Consider the following 21,000-nt stretch of genomic DNA (forward strand, 5'->3'; position numbering starts at 1 on the left):
ATAATAATAATAATAATAATAATAATAATAATAATAATTCTGAAATGAGAGAAATAAGGTCATCTGCTTACTGCTAGAGTGGCTATCAGTTCTGTGTTACGTGATTGGTGCAGTTATATAACGATTTCAACAACATTCCTATTGGATATCCGATGTTTGGTTTCGAAATTTACAAGGCAAAAGCCAATTTCCCAATGTAGCAAATGTTAAGACATACATAGGTTTATATATATATATATATATATATATATATATATATATATATATATATATATATATATATATATATATATATATATATATATATATAGGGTGTTAATGCACTATACCGAAAAAACAAAATCGTCGGAAAACTAAATTTCAACAAATGCTATTTAGGATTCGAGAAAATGTGGAGTGGCGTTCCATATCAGCGTACAGGAAATCATACATACGTAACTCAAAATTGCATATTGCTCTGAACAGAATTTTTAGAAATGGTTTAATTTCAAGTTGGGTTCAAAGTAGGCAAAGGGGTTAGTCTTGACAACAGTGAACATGGAATGCTTGGACAAGAACTTGGAAGTTTTAGGAACAGCAAATTTCATTGTTCCATTCCTGTGAATTATGCCCTGTTGATGTATTGAATATTTTGCACATCCATTGCACATTGATGAAATATGCATTTTTGAGCTGCGTATAGGCGATGACTTCGTTTACACTATGGAACTCCACTTTATAATTTCTCGAATTCGAAATAGAATTTATTAAAATTTAGCTTTTCCACGAGTTTTCACTTTTCTCCACAGATCCATATGAACTTTTCGCCTTTTTCGATGTGAGGAATCATATCTTACAGATTGTCGGTATAATCTACTAAGACCCTGTATATACTTGTAACTTCTCATGTGAACTCTGTCCTTTAGCAAGTTCACGGTGTATAAGTGAACTTCCGCAACCAGACAGTATGTTGGATATACCCACACTAACAACTGACCTTCGCCTTATCTCCATTCGCATTCAACTCACGGTGTGAGGATCAATTGAACACAGACCTCCACAAAAAGCGACACAACTTTCTTGGTTACCTTTAATAATAATAATAATAATAATAATAATAATAATAATAATAATAATAATATGAAGAAAAAATTAAGTAACATTAAATAGAATTCTATAAGCTCACCGCGTATAATCAAATAAAACTATCTAGTCTTAATTAAGCATATTTTATTATAGCTTTTCTTACCAATACAAAAATTTACTCTTCTAATATGTTAATCTACAAATATAAATGGTTTCATAACTTGGAGTTGTTTGTAAGAATTGGAAGTCTTAGAAAGAATCAAACATTTTCCTTGAAGTTTGCCTTCATCATAGTTGATTTAAGCTGTTTACCTGAAACAAAAGAAAAGAAAAGTACAGAAACATTAACTGTAAAATAGTTTCAATATAGAGAATGAAGGAACTGTGCATAAATATTACAAAATATTGTTTCAACATAAACATAATACATGGTAACATAGAATATTTCCAAATATCAAAAACCTCAAATGGCGGTAAAAAGTTTTACATCTTTGAATGAAATTATATGATAGTGTTTTATTTATTATTGGTATGTTGATTTGGTTCACTTTGGAAACTTGTTAAAGTTTTTGGTGGCTGAGCAGTGATGAAAATTTTCCGGAAAATTTTGAAACGGAAAATTTTCCGATTCATAAAAACATACTCCACTTATTCCTACATCGTTGTTTAGTCGATATGTGAGGTGGAAAATTTTCTTCTATATTTTTCCGGAAAATTTTCCGTTCTTAACAAATATCAATGATCAAGTAACAATTCGTCAGTATTCATAAAATTGATTGAATTCATATATAGAAATGTTAGAAAGTGAAAAATCGCGTAAAGAATCTGAAAATTTTCATGGTTTAGATAATTTTCAGTACTATGTAGGAATAAGTGGAACAATTTTCCATGAATCCAAAAATTGTCTGTCCTGTACAGTGATTAAAATTTTCCGGAAAATTTTGAAACGGAAAATTTTCCGATTCGTAAAAGAATAGTCCACTTATTCCTACATCGTTGTTTAACCGTGATGTGAAGTGAAAAATTTTCTTCTATAGAGAGAGAGAAACACTGTAAAATTTTATTTCTCAACTTGAAATACAAAATTTTCCGGTTCCCGTAAGCTAATTGGAAAATTATAATTTGTTGCTGACTAACTTTCCTCTACTGAAATTCCTTTCAATTTTGTAGCTCTATGTGCAGTTAAATATAGTGGAAAATTTTCCACCTAACATCACTATACATAATATCCAAAATTTTCAGGTCTATGAAAAGTGTTTTCCACTTGTTTCTACATCGTGATGAAAATTTTCCGATGTATGAAAATTCCTCTTACTTGTTTCTACAGAGCAATAAAACTTTCCGATTCAGAAAACAGTTGTTTTACTTCTTGCTTCGAAATGATGAAAACTTTCCGACTCATAAAAAATTCTTCAGTTTTTCCATATAAGGCAGAAAATATTTCGATTCATGAAAAATTGTTTAACTTGTTCCTACATAGTATTGAAAATTGTCTGAGCCATGAAAATTTTCAGATTCTTAAACGATCTTTCAGTTTTTAACATTTCTATACATGAATTCAATCAATTTCATGATTGCTGAGGAATTGTTACTTGATTACTGATATTTTTTTAGAACGGAAAATTTTCCGGAAAAATATAGCGGAAAATTTCCCGAAATGGAAAATTTTCCGCGGAAAATTTTCCGCCTCACATCACTATGGCTGAGCTAGGAGACAATTACTGAACAATAAGAAAAATGCAAATTTCGGTGTAGGAAACACGAATCAACGTTTTTAAGAACGGCGTGTGTATCACCTAGAAGCCTCATTTAGGAGGCAATGAATCCCCTTGATTTGTTATACATATTCTTAGCAATTTCATGGAAACACCTGAAAAAAGTGCATCTTATCAGATTAATATGGCTCAGGACCAGCCTTCGTTTGTAGAACAGTTCTGTTGTTACGTGGAATAGAGTCATAGGAGTCAAGAATAGTAGTAAGTGAAAAATTACACCATTCCGCATGGTCATGTAGTAGTAGTAGTCATACATATAGCTACACTGAAAAAAATTAATTGGTCAGGAATACCGAATATGTTTGGTCAGGACATTTGTTCACTTTATTTGGTTAGTTTAACCAAAATTTGGTCATTTATACGAAACGTGTTTGGTCATGAACACTATATTTTTTGGTCAGAACATTTGGTTGATTAATTTGGTTATGCCAACAAAATCTTAAGTGATCTGGTTTTCCTGACCGAAGTGTTTAGTTACAGAGTCACGTGTATCGATTTGACTTCTGGGTAACATTTATGGAAGCTATAAGTGTTTTGATCTGTGTAAGTGACAAATAAGACAGACTATTTAGAAGCACAGAATGAATATTTGAAGTGTTTGATTAATTGTATAAATCGAGTTAAGCTTACTTTTTCATATATATTATTTTACTGTAATGTAATGTGTATTGGTTGTTATAGGGGCCGCAAATTCGGCGTAACAAATAGGACTTTGTATACAGATGAAACGGGCAAGTTGTATTGACAACGCTAGGGCAGGGAGCAAAATAATTGGGGCAGGAATTGGGACATTCCTATTCCCTTTTACTAGAAACTTCTGGAAAGGGGTAAATATAGTAACACTAACATCAGAAGTTTGCAAAATAAACTAATACATTTGGTTTACAAATGCACCAAATCTAAAGTATACGGAAGAAATAAGGAGTATTGTTTAGTTTCTTCCCCAGATCACTTGGTATTGACTCTGGCTCATTTGGTAGTTGTTATCAATCGTTATTTGCAATTATGATGTAGTCATGAATAGAAATGAGGTAAACGTATAGTATAGAAACTACGGTGATTAAAACACATACCAACTTGTGCTAGGTGGCACTAAAAAAGCACGAATGCTATCTAACAGGATCAGAACAATAGCGCAGCAGAGGTGCCCGAGCGTTAGCAACGTGGTGCGTCCGTAGGGAGCAGACACGTCAGCGACGGTGGGTATTCATATAAACGAGGTAGTTAAGAACAGTTCACTCAAGTCACAGTACCGGCTCCAGAGCTGTCGATGGATTTGGGGGAGATACTAAATGCCATCCGAAATATGGTGCATAGTTACTTCTCTAAAAGATTTTCACTGGGCGACATGAAAATATCTCACTTAGTATAGGTAAAATTCAAGGGGGCCACCAGAAGTAATTGTTGAAAAATCATAATTCTTTCCGCCCACGAGAGTTTGTAATGGGCATTATCGAGTCCGTGAGTTTTCGCGAGGTTCTCCCGTTTCCTCACACATTCGCATTTTACAATTTCTTAAATCATTCCCTTTCATTAATCACCCGTCACTTTTGACATAAAGGGCACAAACTTAGTACTTGAAACGAATTATTTTGTAGAAAGGAGCCACGGTGATGCAGTGGTACAGCATTCACCTCTGGTGCATGGGGACCCTGGTTCGCTCCTAGCTCGTGTCGAATGAATTTTATGGTAAACAAACACCGTGTGCGGGTATGTTTCCTCGAGGTTATCCCGTTTCTTCCCACTTTCTTCATTCCGCCCTGCCATTCGTTTCTCATCATTACAGTCTCCTTTAGCCACCACAGCATAGGTGTAGGATTTCATTTCATTTTGTAGAGGTTCCGTTAGAGCTTTGCCGGTGGGAATAATTTAACGCAAATGGTTTGAGATAAGTGGAAACGTACCATGAAGTGAACACGATTGGTGACTTATTGCTTTAAAGTTTTCTTGTTTGTACTTTAAAAAATGGTTTAAATCTTTAAAAAAAGTTATTATGGAATGTGTATTTTCATCCAACCTACACGTAATATTTACCCATGTACTAACTTTCCATTTGCATGTTTAAGAATGTTTTGCTTTGTTATCATATTTGTGAGAAAAAGTTACCATGACTTTTGCGATAACCGTATTAAGCTTATTTTCAGTTTAGTACCTATACCAACAGTATTTGGTAATTTCTACCAAATGTTTCGGTCAAATTCACTAAATGCAGGTTTAGTATTTACAACCAAATTATTTAGTTCCAAGAACCAAATCTGGACCATTATAACCAAGTTGTTGGTATTCCAATTAAATCCTACTTATTAGTTGATTATTTGGTCAAAATTACCAAATGCATATTTGGTACTGGTAACTAAATACTAGATTCCTGCAACCAAACAAATCGTAACCAAATGATTTCGTGCTGGTGACTACACGTTTAGTTGGCGTCATATTGACCAAACGATTTGGTCACCAGCACCTACTTTTTGGTCAAACTGACCAAACCTTTTTTTCAGTGTATTATTTCGTAATGGGGAAAGGGGTCCATGACATGAAATACTGTGGTTGTCACACCATGGGCTCCATCATTCTAAACTGTTTTACTGGCAACATATATTGGTTCGTTTAGCCAGGATTTCATTAATGGAGGGAGCATGACATGAAAAACTCTGGCTATCACACAGGGGACTCGATCAATCTAAACTATTTTATCGGAAACATATTGATTTGGTAGGACAAAAATGAGGATATGTTAGTAAGTATTTTAATGAATAAACTTTGAAGAAATCTCGAGTAAAAGAATATAAAAAAGTATTGAAAAGGATAGACGTTCCTTCCGCTGTCCATTCAAATATAACAATTTTCCTTTCATTGTGACCTCAACTATTATTAAAAAAAATACATATTCACTATTATAAAAAGTACGTATCCAGCAATGTCTTGTAAAATATTTTACAATAATAAACCCCGTTACAATAATATCCATTTTTTACTTAACCCCCCTCCGTCTCCTCTACACAAAACTCCTCCTAAGAAATAGTAACCAAACGCTTGCTCTAACTTTTTAACATTGATTCTTCTTTTTCTAATTTCTTTTTGATTCGTTCTGCCTTAATTCTTTCCATTTCTGCTTTCGGTCCGGACCCCCTTTGGCTACGTGCCTGATGCAGTGCATCACTCAGTTATGTCAGAGGATTTGATTGATTTGGTTGATTGAAGTTTAATGGAGACGTCAACATCGAGGATATATGTCCCGTCACGATCATAAGAGATGTAAGGTGGAAATCTCCATCAGATTAGTATCTGCAAAATGAACCACAGATATTCAATTATGCTGCGCAGGCCAGAGGTTCAACTCCATAGCCATGTTCCTCAAACCACATCGTAACAGCTCCAGCTATATGAATGGACGCGCTTTCATTCTGAAATATGGCGTTATTTCCAGCAAACAACATCTGGACCACAGGTTTCACATGGTCTACTTAAACGTCGAAATAATCACGATGATGACAGATAAGCGATGCACAGGAACCACTGAAAAACAGAACATTGTGGCCTATAGCAGTACAGAGTCGTTGCCATACTTCAAGGTTGGCGGAGACACTGCTGTTCATACTTCTCTGGTCGTCCACCATTCATAAACACGGCCCGTGGTTTAGATTCAGGTGAACGATGCCACATTCAACCATGCCACATGTTTCCAGTTATTAGTGGTTCATGTTGCGTGTCCGTAGCACCACTGGCGTCGTGCTGTAAAGCACTATGGTCCTTATCAGCGGTTTCGCCAGTCCAACCCAACTAAGTATGTTCATGTCATATAACTCGCCGCGGAGTGCGATTGCCAATACAGGTTGTGGGAGATGCTGCTTGACATCCTTCATTGCTTCCACCGCAGTTGCATGATGGTTCTGAATGACAACCCGCTTTAATGTTCGGCGAAACTTCTCACTATGGCTTTTCTTCGGACCGCTCTTCTTCTTCACTGATGTGTTTTGTCGTGAGTTTTCGGGCCGTCATCGACACTGTCCGTCATGACGCCATCCAATATACTTGCCAGTTTATTCACAGTCGCACCATATAATCATACCCCAACAATTTCTCTTCTTTGGAAATCAGACATCGCGCATTTTACTCTGTTTCCGTCTGTACAGTTCACTGCACATTGCCGTTCTACACCTCCTCATGTAGTAGGGAGCTTGCTGTAACACACCACCAACAACTCGGAGTTACAGTCGCCACCTAACCGTTGCCAACTCAGACATCTGAAGCATTTCCATTAAATTGATAATTATCTGTATATATCGGTGGAAAATCTTGCCCGAGCACTCCTAAGGAAAATCTGCAATGGTACTTCTGGCAATACGAATTACACAATAACATTTAATGTGCACCATCTTAATGATTATGCTCATAGTCTTTTGTGGGTTACAATACAAAAGGTTTAGATTAGTTTCTGATTTATTATAGTATAATTCATATGATGGCTGTTGCCTAGAGGACTGCAGAAACTAAATAATACCAAAGTGTATCTGTAATTTTTGTACGAGTAACCAAAGTATGATCGTGTTTAATATTCAGTCTCCAAGGGTTATTCAAGAACAAAAGAAAATCCTTCGTAAATAATGATTTTCCCGGATTGTATACTTTGTTCTGAAATATTGTATTTTCTTTGAAATATAACGTGAGTTTTCCGCGTTTCATTATGTGAAGCTAATTAAATTAATTTCTTCTAGTTTTATTTTATTCTTAACTTTCAATTTTTTTCGGTCTTCAATTATTTTTGTAATTAGCAATGCTTTAAAGCTAATGGCCAAATCTGAAAGTTTTCAAGCCAATGGAGTAGCTACAATAAGTGCAACTTGTCAGAGTACGCAAAGTAACTATATATCTTAACAGAATAATCTATATATTAAAATGCTAGGTTTATTAAAATAAGATCTAGAGAGAATAGCCTATATAGTAAAATGAGATCTCCAAAACCACAAGTGCAGAAACGTGCCGTTTTCACTGGTCGATTCCAAATTTTGTGTTGATTGTCCAGTTTTCATTCAAATTTTCAAAAACCGTGTCGTTATTGTTCTATTTAACATTTTAGGGGCCGTTTTGAGCCCATCAGATTAACATTGTTGCAACCAACAGAGAAGTTGTGTATGGCGGGTTGACGGACATTGCAGGCGCATTGCTTTTATCTGAATGGAAAAACCTATTGCATGCTGGCAGCTTCAAAGACCTCAAGAGACGCAATAAGCCCTACTCGGACGGATATCGATTTATTAGAAAAAATATTTCCACTTCATATCGTGTTACTTCTACAAATTTGCTACAAACTCACTCCAACATCTATACATAGCAATTCACTTCCTTTGCGAGTCTCCTACCCTTTACTTGTGTGGATAAAGATTAGGATTTAGATTTCTGGGCTGTCGGCATCTATGGCCATTTAGCCCGTTACGTTTTTGAGGGATGACGTCCCTCGGCGAGCGCATTATCCGGGGAAAGGGAAGGAAGAAAGGATTAGGGAAGGAAAGAAGCGGCCTGAAATCTATAACTTAGGTAACATCCCGGCATTTGCCTGGTGTGAATGAAGAAAACCCATGAAAACCTCGCTCAGGATGGCTGGCTTGAAACAGTATTTGATACTTTTTCGTCCGAGTGCCCCCACCGGGAATCGAACCTGGGACCGCTCGTACTGAAGGCGAGAGTGTTAGTGGTGTGGTAAGGAGACATGCACAATTGGAAGGAGATTCATGGTTATAACAGAACGATGAGCTGAGTAGACAGCGCAGGTTCAGCTAGTTAGTATTATTAACGTTCATCCAATGTAAATATGGAGTGCTTTGAGAGTGACACTATATCTTGGATACGGGTAACAAAGGTAAATCGCCTTCACTGCTGTATACCAAGATCATGGCCGTCCATCTTGAAGTTTTATTACAGCTGCAAACTTTTTAATAGGAATGGGAACATCACGTATCAATTTGGGGTACTTGTTCATTAAAACACACATCTGACATTATTTCCAACTTATCTCTACTCATTTAATAACTATCACCTTCATAATATATGTTTATTAACTTACAATACCAAAACTTACATGGTATCTTTGCCTCATATTGTATATTATATAAACATGTAAAATTTGAGGTCGCTTGGGCACCATTTAATATTATTCAATTGAGCTAATTTTTCTCATGGTTCCAGTTGGTCTTATATAAATTCATTTTAGGGAGTAAGACTCAAAAAACTCAGAAGTCGAATAATAAGGGCACTTAGCTAAGGGGCACTAAACTGTAACGAAGAGTATTCGGAAAAAGTTAATGCAAATTTATTTTTACAAATTAGAGGAATTTGATCATTAACTAAATATTGCTGACAATTTTGTTTACAGAGTACAAAAAAGAATTGCTGCTACTCAATAAAGAAAAGCATAACCCCAAGAGAAAATCACTCCTTGTGAACTTATTTCCAAAGGTAATGCTTTATTCCATAGTATACGGTTATTAATAGATTTGTTAGGATCTCAAAGTGCTACTTCTTCAGACGGTACTGTTAGCACATCCGTCTATCCGCCTGTTACAATGCTAGAGAAATTATGTTGGTCAAGTTCGTTAATGAAATCAAGCTCTTAATTCTTCATAGGTAACGGGGACTTTAACATACTGTGTCGTTTTAAATTCATGATGTATCCTATTTTCTTTCTCTTCTTGCAAAAAGTTCATTAGCCTTTAGTATTGTGTAATTCTCTTTACTGGTTTTACCAGCGTTTGTTTGTTTGTTTGTTTGTTTGTTTTTTTACAAATAATATGAACAAATTTACATTAGCCGTTTTTGAGTTTATCATAATTAAAACTAAACAACAACAACAATAACAACAAAAATGAGCACAAGACTAAACTGCCGTCTCAGACGGTTGTGAATGAAATGCTCATTTATAACATATAAACAAAATAGACCAAGTCATTCTTGAGAAAATCGGCCGGGAGAAAACTCAAAATAATCTCACCTTTGAGAGTAAGCTACCTTTTCGGACTTTTTCTAGAAAAAAATACTACTTTATTACATGATTGTCAACGAAATATATACAGAATCATTTGAACTGTTTCGAGAAAATAGCCAATTTTGATTTTGATCCTCCTCTAAGATACTCTTATTCTGGAAGTAGGAAAAAATCTTAATTTAAAAAATTAGTCTGCATGGGTTACTAAACAATGATGCTTCAATTCATTTGTGCTTAAATCGAGTCAAACGGTCAAACAGACTGACAAATATACTAAAATGACCGTTTTGGCATGTTAGGAACATAAAATGTGTAAATCCATTGAAACCTGGCATTGTTATTATTATTATTATTATTATTATTATTATTATTATTATTATTATTATTATTAGAGCAAAATTTACTCTTGTCGTCTTTTGCACTGCGTATATAAATACTGTGAAAGAATACTGCGTATATAAAAGCGGAAGAGTCAACCTTGTAGATCTAAAAGTCAAAATGTGATCGAGTATGGATACGAAATCTTTTGGAAGTCGTCCAATAGGTTATCATATGTTCTGTTTACAAGTTCTCTGCATCTGGAGTATTGTTTATTGTCTTTTTTTTTTTTTTTTTTTTGGTGCTCTTTAAGCTTCAGGTTCTTTCAAACAAGCTCCAGATTTCTGGACCTATTAGTTGTATTTAATGTTTAACCAGAAATGTTATCTCAGTAATAATAATAGTAATAATTTGTTGTTATCTTTGAAGTTTAATATTTCTTTGCAGCACCAAGACTTAACATGATATGATCCTACAGTCTGTATCTGGTAATTCAACTATATAAGTACCTGTTGAAAATCGATTTTGTTTGCGCTAATTACAGCTCATCACAATCTAATTGACTTTGCCTTCTATAGTTCAGAATGTAATAGTAAAAAATACTGATAATCAGAATGTTCATTTCTTAAATCATGTCCAGTCCAAAATATTGATCACTGATATGTATATTGTATCATAATACTAACTATACCACCAAACGTGAGCGTAAATAGAACTTTGTACATAACTTGCAAAAATATCTAGATAGTGCTCCGATTGCAATTTCAAACCACTGCTCTAGGGTCAAGATCGCAATATGTCATTTAACTATCCAAGATAAACAAATAGTTCGCGGGGACTTCCCTGGCGGTTTATAAACAAGATAGGGAAACGTTTCTTAATAGTTTAACCTACATACACTACAAGATATACCATCGTATGTATGCATATAGAAGGAAAAAAGTGATGTCAGTATAACTGTGAACCATAACCTCTAATGATAAAAATAATTTTTTGCTTGAAAGAAATAGATAAATTATGAAGCTATATATTTAAGTGTTGTGCAGAAATATCGTCAAATACGAAAATAGTAGATATCACAATGAAGACTACAACTTACCTGTTGCTTCTGACTTTTTTGACTCTGGTAGTCATGGATTTCTTTATACAAGATGGAGTGGAAGCCTTTCGCTCAAACTTTAAATTAGTGCATGTAATTCGTGGACGCAACCGTAATGTTAGGAGGCGAAGGATTTTTGTCAGGTATTTTTCAGTTTATATTATAATAATAATTACAAATAAACGTGATAACGCTAGAGGTTTAGGCAAAAGATTTGACCTTTTGTTTACTATTTAGGGGTGCAAATTTGGCACATAACCATCTTAATTATTCTAGTAAATAAAACGAATATGTCATATATTGACAATACAACATTGGCTAAAAAAGAGATTGAGATGGTACAGTTTTATTTTCTCATTTCCTGTGCCTCTGACGACTAAAACACAATTTTTGCCAATTTATCCTTCCTTTGAATTTATTTCAATTCTTTATTCCTTTTATGTTTTCTATTTAAAAGAGGAAACGTAAAGTTATAAAAGAACGAAACTGCTCCGATTTTTACCCAATTTGGCGTAGTGGTAAATCTTACGACCCTTAGTACGGTATGAATTATTTATGGTGTGCAGGCCTTTGGTTTATAAGTCATGAGTAATGAAAGTTGGAATTTAGAATGAGTAAATTTTTAGGAATTTAATAATAATAATAATAATAATAATAATAATAATAATAATAATAATAATAATAATAATAAATAAAAATAATACCGATCTAACTGAAATTTATTACACAGGTGGAGACTAAGAAGTACCAAGTTTGGAACGCTCGGAATATATAGGTTAAGAGGATGGGAATAAATTTTAAAAAAAGCATATAACTCACACACACATACTGTAGGTGGAGCAACCTATATCTGTTATCAGGACCACACCCACGAGGTGTCCACAAGGACCAGATCCCCGAAAACTTCCTAACTCAGCATACGAACATTTGTAAAGTTTCTCAGCAAAACTATATTTGCTTAACAGCGAAATGATTGATGTAGCATGAAAATTTGATCTTGCACTTCGTCTGTACTCTTTCTCTTATAAAAGCAACGTAATTTTATCATTTTTTTCTGAAAATATATGTGGAAGTATTTTACAATTACTTATCGTCTTTTCGGGTGCAAAGTAATATTCGTTCAATACTAGGTCTACATAGTCACAGTGACTTGTAGTGTTGGACTCCCTCCGAAGCTTGGACCACTCCCAGCAAAAAAGTCTGTGTGCGCTCATGTGTGTTCAAATGTCAAAATGTTTCATTTTTCTTACTGAGTTTAACAGTATATATGTTAGTATGGCTCAGGCCTGTATTGTTCCATATACTGGAGAAAAATTTAGATTATTCAAATTAGTGAGTTTTTCGGACAATTTTCTCAAAAACGACTTAACCGATTTCGTTCATATTTCATAAAAAATATTTTATTAATACCCTGAAAATATAACATAACTCCTTTATTTTGTAAAAATCTACAAGGGATAGTTTAGTTTGAGGTGAGGTCTATTTGGACAATTTTCGCAAAAAAAAAAAAAAAAAAAATGACAAAGCTGATTTTGTTCATAAATCATTTTAATAATAAATAAATAATTTATTATTAACCTATTAACATGGCATCGCCCATTTGTCCTAAAATCTATGAATGTTAGTTTATTTTTGGGGATGAGTATCTTCGAACAATTTTTTAAATATGCCTCAGGTAATTTTGTTCATATTTCGTAAATAAGTGTTTCCATTAATAATCCTAACGTATGACATAAATAATTTCTTATGAAAAATCCATATAAGGTAGCTTACTTTTGGTGTTTTTTTTTTTTCCTTAGGGCAGAATTTTTCCAAAACGTCTTAGAAGAAAATGTTTCATTAATAACTACAGCACAAAATGATTGATTCGACTGCAATGAGATTTTTTTTTTAAGAAATGACGAATGTACACTCATATTCCAAATAATTGTCCTAGATATATATATATATATATATATATATATATATATATATATATATATATATATATATATATATATATATATATATATATATATATATATAACTGTCTTCGTGTAAGAATATAATATGATAATGATTTTGCAGTTTAGTTTTAATACTCATACTATGTGTATCATCGGGAAATGTATATATGTGGTAAATTTCATAGGAAAAGAAATATAAATACGACAATTAGAATGAATAAAACAAAATGTTGCTAAATGGACAAGAAAGTTTTATTTTCGTTTTATTGTTCTTATTTACTGCTCTTTTCACATGAAATTTGCCACATACATGTCTTTGCCGATTATATACATACTAACATTATAAGAAATATCGAGCGAATTCGTTATCAAATTATATTCCAACAACAACATAGTTATAGACAAGCGAGAATAATTTTGGACATGAGTGTACATAGCTTCGCTGCAGAAAAGAATACTTGTCCAATCGAGTTGAAATTTAGTACACATAGTATGTAGAGATTATGAAATGCCTGGTCAGAAAGAATGCTACTCAAATATAGATTGTGAGGGTAGTCAATATATATATATATATATATAATACATAGTGGCGTCACTTATAGGCCTATGTGTGATATATTAAAGTGTTGTAGTTTTTTTTTTTTTACTGAGTTGAACAGTATATAGACTAGTATCGTTCACGCATATAAGGAAGAAAACATTCATATGAAAAATTAATAATTGATTTCAACATCAATATATAGCTAAATTAGTTTTATTAATTGTGAAATGTGGATATGGAGAGTAAAAGTGATCGGATGTATAACTGGGTATTATTTTAATTAATAATTTTTATCTTCATCTTTTACTTTTACTTCTCATGCCCTAATAATTTCATATCGATCCCTCCGATTACTAGAATGTGAAGCGAAGATCGTAAGACTTTCTCACGACAACAAACACCTATCACTGTGCGTTACGCTATGGCTATTTACTCATCTCGCAAGGTAAGGTGTTGCCAAAAGTTATTATTGGTCTCGAAGACAAACACAGGCTCTTGTAGGATTCCTAATAAAAGGGTAATAAACAAGAGAGAACGTCGTATATTTATAGAGGACGAAAGTCAATTATACAATTTCGATTACGAATTTAAATAATAATTATATTTAGTTTGTAATAAACAAAATAGTTTTAACATACAGTTATTAAAATTAAATAATAATGTTATTTAAAAAGTAGTTCACAGGATACCAAGACAACATGATACGTAATCAAATGCAATTGAATTCGTTCCTCTAGTTGCTGCCTTAACTTAGATTTTGGGGAATTGTTATTTTGGCAACACTGAAATTTCTATGGATGCAACACTGAAAATTCTTCAGGTTCACATTTTCTGTTGTAGAATAACATTATCTATGATTGTGGTAAGTTGCATTTCTTTATCCCCTTTCATTAATGAAATACAAACCAAAGAAAAATGATAAATTTAGTATTTTTGTATGTTAGGCTCTTAACCAAGTTTGAGATGCGTTTATCTAATTATGGTTATTATAACTCGCTCTTTTCCTTCCCCACCCTTTTCTTCCCTTCTAGGGCAAATATCAATATAATGAAACACGTGTCTAATTATTTTAAATGAGAAGTCCACATACCGAAGTTCATGTCTCTAACATTCAGAGATTCTGAGATATGGACATTTTAAAATAATAATTGTCACCTCTTCCCCATCTAACCCGTAGAATTTCTTTTTAAAAAATCCTTCCTTAGTGGTATCTTAACATCGGAAATCCTATGCTCTGTCCAAACTTCATGTTCCTAGTTTTGGTCTGGGCGTTGATCAATCATTCAGGCAGTCAGTTAGAACAATTTTGTAGGACGTAATATCTTAGAATTTAAAAGTTTTTATTGTTTTCTTGCGCTTTATTTCCTATAACAACATCGGTTTATGTATAATCCAGTGGCATATTTAGGGCATATCGGGCTTAAGCTCCCATGAAATTAAATTTATTAGTTTAGGAAGGAAAATGAACATTAAAATTTGTCGGCATCCAAAATTGAAAAATATGTGATTATTCACGTGTTGTGCATAGTTCCCCCCGAAACAAAATCCTAAGCAGCCACTGAACCAATAATTTACATTCCCTCAACTACGTGTCTGCAAATGTGTTTTCCAGTCATAATCTTTAGTATCACGAAATTAGGTAGGTTTACCCATAGCATACTAATAACTACGTATATTTAGGCACAGTACTCAAGAATTGAAAATAACAAACATAGTATTCAAAATTTGTACATTGAAGTCTTCTTTGATACAAGAGCTATAGAAGTATATTTCGAAAATCGAAATATTGTTTTAAATGCTATACTTGAATACATGTACTGTAATCTGTATTTTGACAGTAGTAGTGGTATTACACAGTAATTTATTACTCGTAGAACTCTATTAGTTTTTTTTTTTTAACTCATAAATCATGGTTCCCAACGTAAACATGTTTTACTGTAATTTTTAAGCAATATATCCAAATATGAATTAATGGTTTCGTGTTTCTTTCCATATATTTTCAGGTGATTTTTACATAATGCACTACGGTGACCAGCGGACTTACCACTCGTTTTGGAAGATAGAAAGAAACTGGATTCTTTAAGTTCAAATAAAGTTTAGAGATGGATTATGGTCCGGCTTTAAACTTCATTTTACTGATAATTCTGGTTTTACTTAGCTTTGTAATTTTGCTTACTGTATCTAAATTCAACAATTTTAAATATACTTTTTTACGTTTGTAAAAAAAAACTTAATTTTAATTATATTTTCCTTTTCATATATGTCTCTAAATTATCTAATATTTTGTACTGTTAGAAACAACGAATTTAAGTTGACTGTTTTGTGAAATACAAACTTCGAGATTCACGATTTTCAATTTTATATTTGACTTTAGATCGACGGGGAATTTTGTTGTATCTGTTTATATTTTTTCCAACTCTAGTCCCGTTATTATTTTTCATTTAATTATTTTAAACTTTGCGTTATTATGCAGTACCAAGGTTATGAAAGAAGGAATCTAGTATTAACATAGGCTGCGAACTACGACAGAGAATTCAATCCTGTGGAGCTGGTGGTTGTGCAGACCATCATGGAAGTTCAATCCTAACAATATAGACCGTTCCCCACCACACTATATAGCCTCCAAGAGAGCTATAATTAAAAGGTCACGCTACTATCTTTGTTACTATAACTTTTTCTTTGTATTCGTGCATAACCTAGATGTTACTTGCTTGTCTTTGGGATCTAGAATTTGATCCATAGCTATGTTTTAATATTCTACAACAGACCGATTTTATGTAGTCTCGAATCTGATAGACGGAGGATTATTATTTAATAATTGTCTACATCAGTGATTGGCAAACTGTCGATCACGCGCTACTAGTAGCTCGCCGGGATGTTTCCGGTAGATCACGTTAACGCTTGGGTTGGCTAACCTTGATGAATTCACTAAGCTTAACGATAGAGAGCACTGACGGAAAAAACTTGGTAATTCTTTTGGTTGGTAGCTCACAGTAGAATTTAAAAACCGTACGGTAGCTTACAAGCTTTATAAGTTTGGCGACCACTAGATATCCAACGAGTGTGACAACAGCTATGCATTTCCTCTCCAAAAATATATTGGTTACTACATTGGTTATTATCTGTATAGAAAAACATGTACAAATACATAAATTTCTTTATTGCAGTATTATTATTACTGAGAATATTTTGATAATCAAAATTATAATTAAAATCTTCCAATGTAGCATTTTGGTCTTCTGATGAGGAGAGGGGCTCGATTTCTTCTAGTGATTATATACATGTATTATTTAAATCAGAATTCACACTGTAGGTAAACTTCTATTTAGAAGAATTAGCAACAGAAGAGGAGATTGAGGAAAGACAATATTTGAGTAGGAGATGGAAGGAGTTGGAAGGAGGATCAAGTTGACTGATATGTCTCTTGTTGAGGAATCTGTACAGATAATGATTATATTGTTAGAAAATAAGAGCAAAATATGTAAAGAATATGAATAAACATAAACGTTATAAGCAAAAGCAATAATTGAAATTAAATGACCTATATATGTAATACCGAACTAGTGAGCAGAAAGTCAAACAGGTGACTAATTTAAGGCATCTAAACGTTATTATCAGTAAAGATGTGAAGTGAGAATGAAAATTAGAAACAAGGATAGGAATAGCGAAAAAAGTCTTTAGGAAGAAAGACACATGAAAGGAGTTAAGGAAAATACACATGAGGAGCTGCATTTTACTTTAAAGAAACATCTGGTTAAGGAAAACCAAAACAAAACGACTAGAGAAATCAGCACACCTTTAAGCCTAAGGAACGGAAGAGTTATTAATGTAAAAGAGTAAGGAAGGAGAATTGTATGGAGAAGCGTTGGCAGTGCAAGTAGTCAATGATCTATGTGTTCTATACCAGAAACAAACATTGATTACGGAATCAAAGTTCTTGTTTCAATATTAACACTGCTGTACTAACATCAGATTTATCGATCCGGTTCTTTATGCATGCTCTTCTGGTTTATTGAAGAGGACAGAATTGCATCACAGAGCAATGAGATAAAAATAACAGCAATAGGAGACTTTGAAATTTGAATATGAAGAAAAGTTGAGAAATTTAGGTAGATGGAACAAAAAGTAATTAGAATGAATTGAAAAAAGTAGAGGAATAAGGAACAATAGTGAAAAAAAAAGCATTGAGATAAAGCATTTATAGACATGCAAATGTATTCCGGTGACATACTAGTAGAAAGTACGTTAAAAAAAAGACGAAGGAAACAAAATGATTACATTTGTCGAATATTAAAGGGAAGCAACCTTACTTCCAGATGAAAAGATTGGTTCGGAAACCATGACACACGGAAGTAATTTGTAGTTACAGTAGAATACATAGGGCTGGTAATGTTTTATGCAGTGCCTTGCAGTGGAAAATCAGCACCCGGGGTGAGAATATAAGCGGCACCCCCTAATAATTTCCCGCCCATTTTCTTTTTCCCCCCTAATTTTGCGCCACTTACTTCGGCGCCCGAGGTCGTCGCCCCGCCTCACGGCACTGTACAGGTTTTATGCTGCATTTTGACTAATTAAGTAGATATCTTGAATTTTTTGTGCGTGCAGTATACTTTCTGCGGCAATTTGTTTCCTGGAAGCAGCAGAAACACATTTTCTATCCTAAGTTAGAGCAGAACTCGGGGTTTCTTATTAATGCTAATGGACGATATCCAATACTCGAATCATGTTATGTAATATTGTAGCAACTCCGCCCAATAATAGTTACAAATGTTGCACTCATTTCAAAGCAAAATGTTTCAAGATTTATTACCATGCATTACGCACCGTTATATTTTTCTACTACTCGATACACATCTTTTACACATGCCCAAAACTGACAGGAAAATACAATTTCTATATAAGCTCAGGAGCGAAAGTGTTAAGCTATAGTTCCATGTATTTTTTCTGTTGAAAGAAAATACTAAGTTCCTAACATCCAGCAAACATGTCTTATTATATTAATTAACGTAGAATAAATACATTTAGTGTACAGAAGAAGTATTTAATTCCAAATTTTGTGTTGATTGTCCAGTTCTAATTGAATATTTAAAAACATGGCCGTTATTTGATTATTCCATTTTTAAGGGTACACTGGAAGTATTGGAATTTTTTTAAAAAGTAAAGCATCATATCCTACGAGTTATACATTCCAACACCACCTAGTTGTATACAGGGGTAGTATGCCTCTGGGCGTTTGTTTCATGGCCAAATGATAATGAAAAACGAAGGATAACCATTTCTCCAATCTAAGATGAATCTTTATTGGTTGGAGTGTTTTGCCCAATGAACACACATTATAATTAAATGTGTATGTAATGTATTTGCTTATTACATACTGCATGCAAGAATAAAGAAAACACTGGTCACTCATTTATTAGAAATCCCAATCGGAAGTAGGCTCAAATCTTGTAAACGGTGCGAGATATAGAAAAAAAATAATAGAAAAATTTCCCCTTTATCGTATCCCTTGCCGATTTTTGTCAAGACGTCTTTAACTTGTGTCTGTAAAGGGACATGTACAGATGTTGTGAGGAATAACAAGGAGATTCATGTTCATATGTGAATGATGCACTGTGTAGAGAGCACAGGGTCAGCTAGTAATATTAAAAATCCTGCTATAGCAGCAAAGAAGATTACGTCTAGAATTTTCAATTTCGTCCGGTAGATGTCAATCTCTGGAGAATGTTTGCTACCATCTAACGGAGCGTTAAGTAACATCTAGCATTCTACAACTACACTATTTTGTTTCAATAGTAGAAAATCTGATATACATAACCACCGCTAAAGTCATCAATACTCGTGAAAATTTTAAAACACTAACTACATTAATGAACTCGGCGGAGACAATTGCTCTCGCTCTACCTTAAAAAATAAAAGACAAAATAGAATTAATTGATTCGCTTTCGCTCAAGAATTATGCCTGGAGTAAATAAACGTATTAACATTACAATGTTACAAGACCCACTAGTCTAACAATAACAATTACTATCATTATCCATTGCTTTACCTCGTCACTGTTGCTTTCACTGCTAGACGAACTGCTCGAAGACCCTCCAGCATCTTTGATATTTGTTTCGTCGAATCTTTGTGTAAAAAGACCCGCCAACAGAAATAATAGAAGCATGTACAAAATACTCCTGAATGTTAACATGGTTGAGACAGAATAATAGGAGAAATTATTGATGAAATGTAGAATTTCTTTAGTTCAGAATTCAATAACAACTTGAGACACAGTAGATTGTTCTTTGAACGTAAGTGATCTCTTATCAGTGTAAGACATGGATCATAGCAAGGAAGTTCACTGCGCAATTCTATACTCATGAAGGTCACAACCTTTTTTTATTTTTTTATCGATTCGGAGAAAATATTCTAATATAACTCGGTTTAATGTTTGTTTAGAATGTGAATACGTTTAATATTTGTTTTTATTAAGAATTAAAAGAAAAGAATCTCGTGGCGTTACTTTTTCTATATGGAAGTTCATATACAGAAACACGTGCGGAACTATTACGACTTATTTTTGTTGTTGTTTATTCTAATATAGCTACGCTCATACATAATAGTATACTTTTCAGTATCTCAAGTTTGGATTTGACTGTACTTAAGAAATTCTTCACTCGGGTTTAATTCCCTGTGTCAGTATTCACTAACTAACTAACTCTCCATGGACGCCTGAAAGGAAGGGTGGGATGGGGCCCGAGACTCCCCTTGGCTCACGAAAATGTATCAAATTTCTTAAGTTTTTCATAATACAAGTAAAAAAAAATACTAAATGTAAAATAGCAACCAGAGATTTGAGTCCCCCTAGAAAGTTTTCTTCGGGCGCCCATGTCTATGGCCTATAGAATCCGGAGGTTTAATACCACGTTCACAAAAGCTCTCCATCGATTTCTGTCTTTAGCCAACTGGATCCAGTTTCTACTTTGTATTCCTTTTTCTGCGAGATCCATCTTAATATTGTTCTCCCATCTGCACCTGGGTCTTCCTAATGGTCGTTTTCCGATTGCATTTCCAGTTAGAACTTTCAAAGCATTCCCACTTTCTTTTATTCTGGCCATATGATCTGCTCACCTGAGCTTCCTAGACTTGATGACTCTAACAATGTTTGGTGAACGATATATATTGTGCAACGTATATATATTTCTCGTCGAATATTCTCAAAGTAAGCGACCATGTTTCCCAAACATACCTAGGTACAGAACAACATGCGTGATTATCGTTTTATATATTTTATGCTT

General features: G+C 33.6%; 1 protein-coding gene and 1 long non-coding RNA gene across 2 annotated transcripts; one reads left to right on the top strand and one right to left on the bottom strand.

Annotated features, from left to right (window-relative positions):
• Positions 1-1,192: 1,192 nt before the first annotated feature.
• Positions 1,193-20,030, bottom strand: LOC145681517 (uncharacterized). Its single transcript, XR_014130797.1, has 2 exons — positions 19,770-20,030; positions 1,193-1,377 (listed from the first exon to the last, which is right to left on the bottom strand). It is a non-coding gene; the product is annotated as an uncharacterized LOC145681517 (long non-coding RNA).
• LOC145681515 (uncharacterized) lies at positions 11,164-16,069 on the top strand. Its single transcript, XM_081753161.1, has 2 exons — positions 11,164-11,379; positions 15,727-16,069. Exons 1-2 carry the CDS (start codon positions 11,219-11,221, stop codon positions 15,728-15,730), a joined length of 165 nt encoding a protein of 54 aa, XP_081609287.1. The 5' UTR covers positions 11,164-11,218; the 3' UTR covers positions 15,731-16,069.
• Positions 20,031-21,000: the final 970 nt, after the last annotated feature.

Source organism: Thermobia domestica, chromosome 3 (genome assembly GCF_964235325.1).
Source record: "Thermobia domestica chromosome 3, izTheDome1.hap1.1, whole genome shotgun sequence".
Lineage (NCBI taxonomy): Eukaryota > Metazoa > Arthropoda > Insecta > Zygentoma > Lepismatidae > Thermobia > Thermobia domestica.

What these genes read in the sequence shown, in the direction of transcription:
- LOC145681515 (XM_081753161.1), top strand. Translation starts at nt 11,219, where the DNA reads ATGAAGACTACAACTTACCTGTTGCTTCTGACTTTTTTGACTCTGGTA.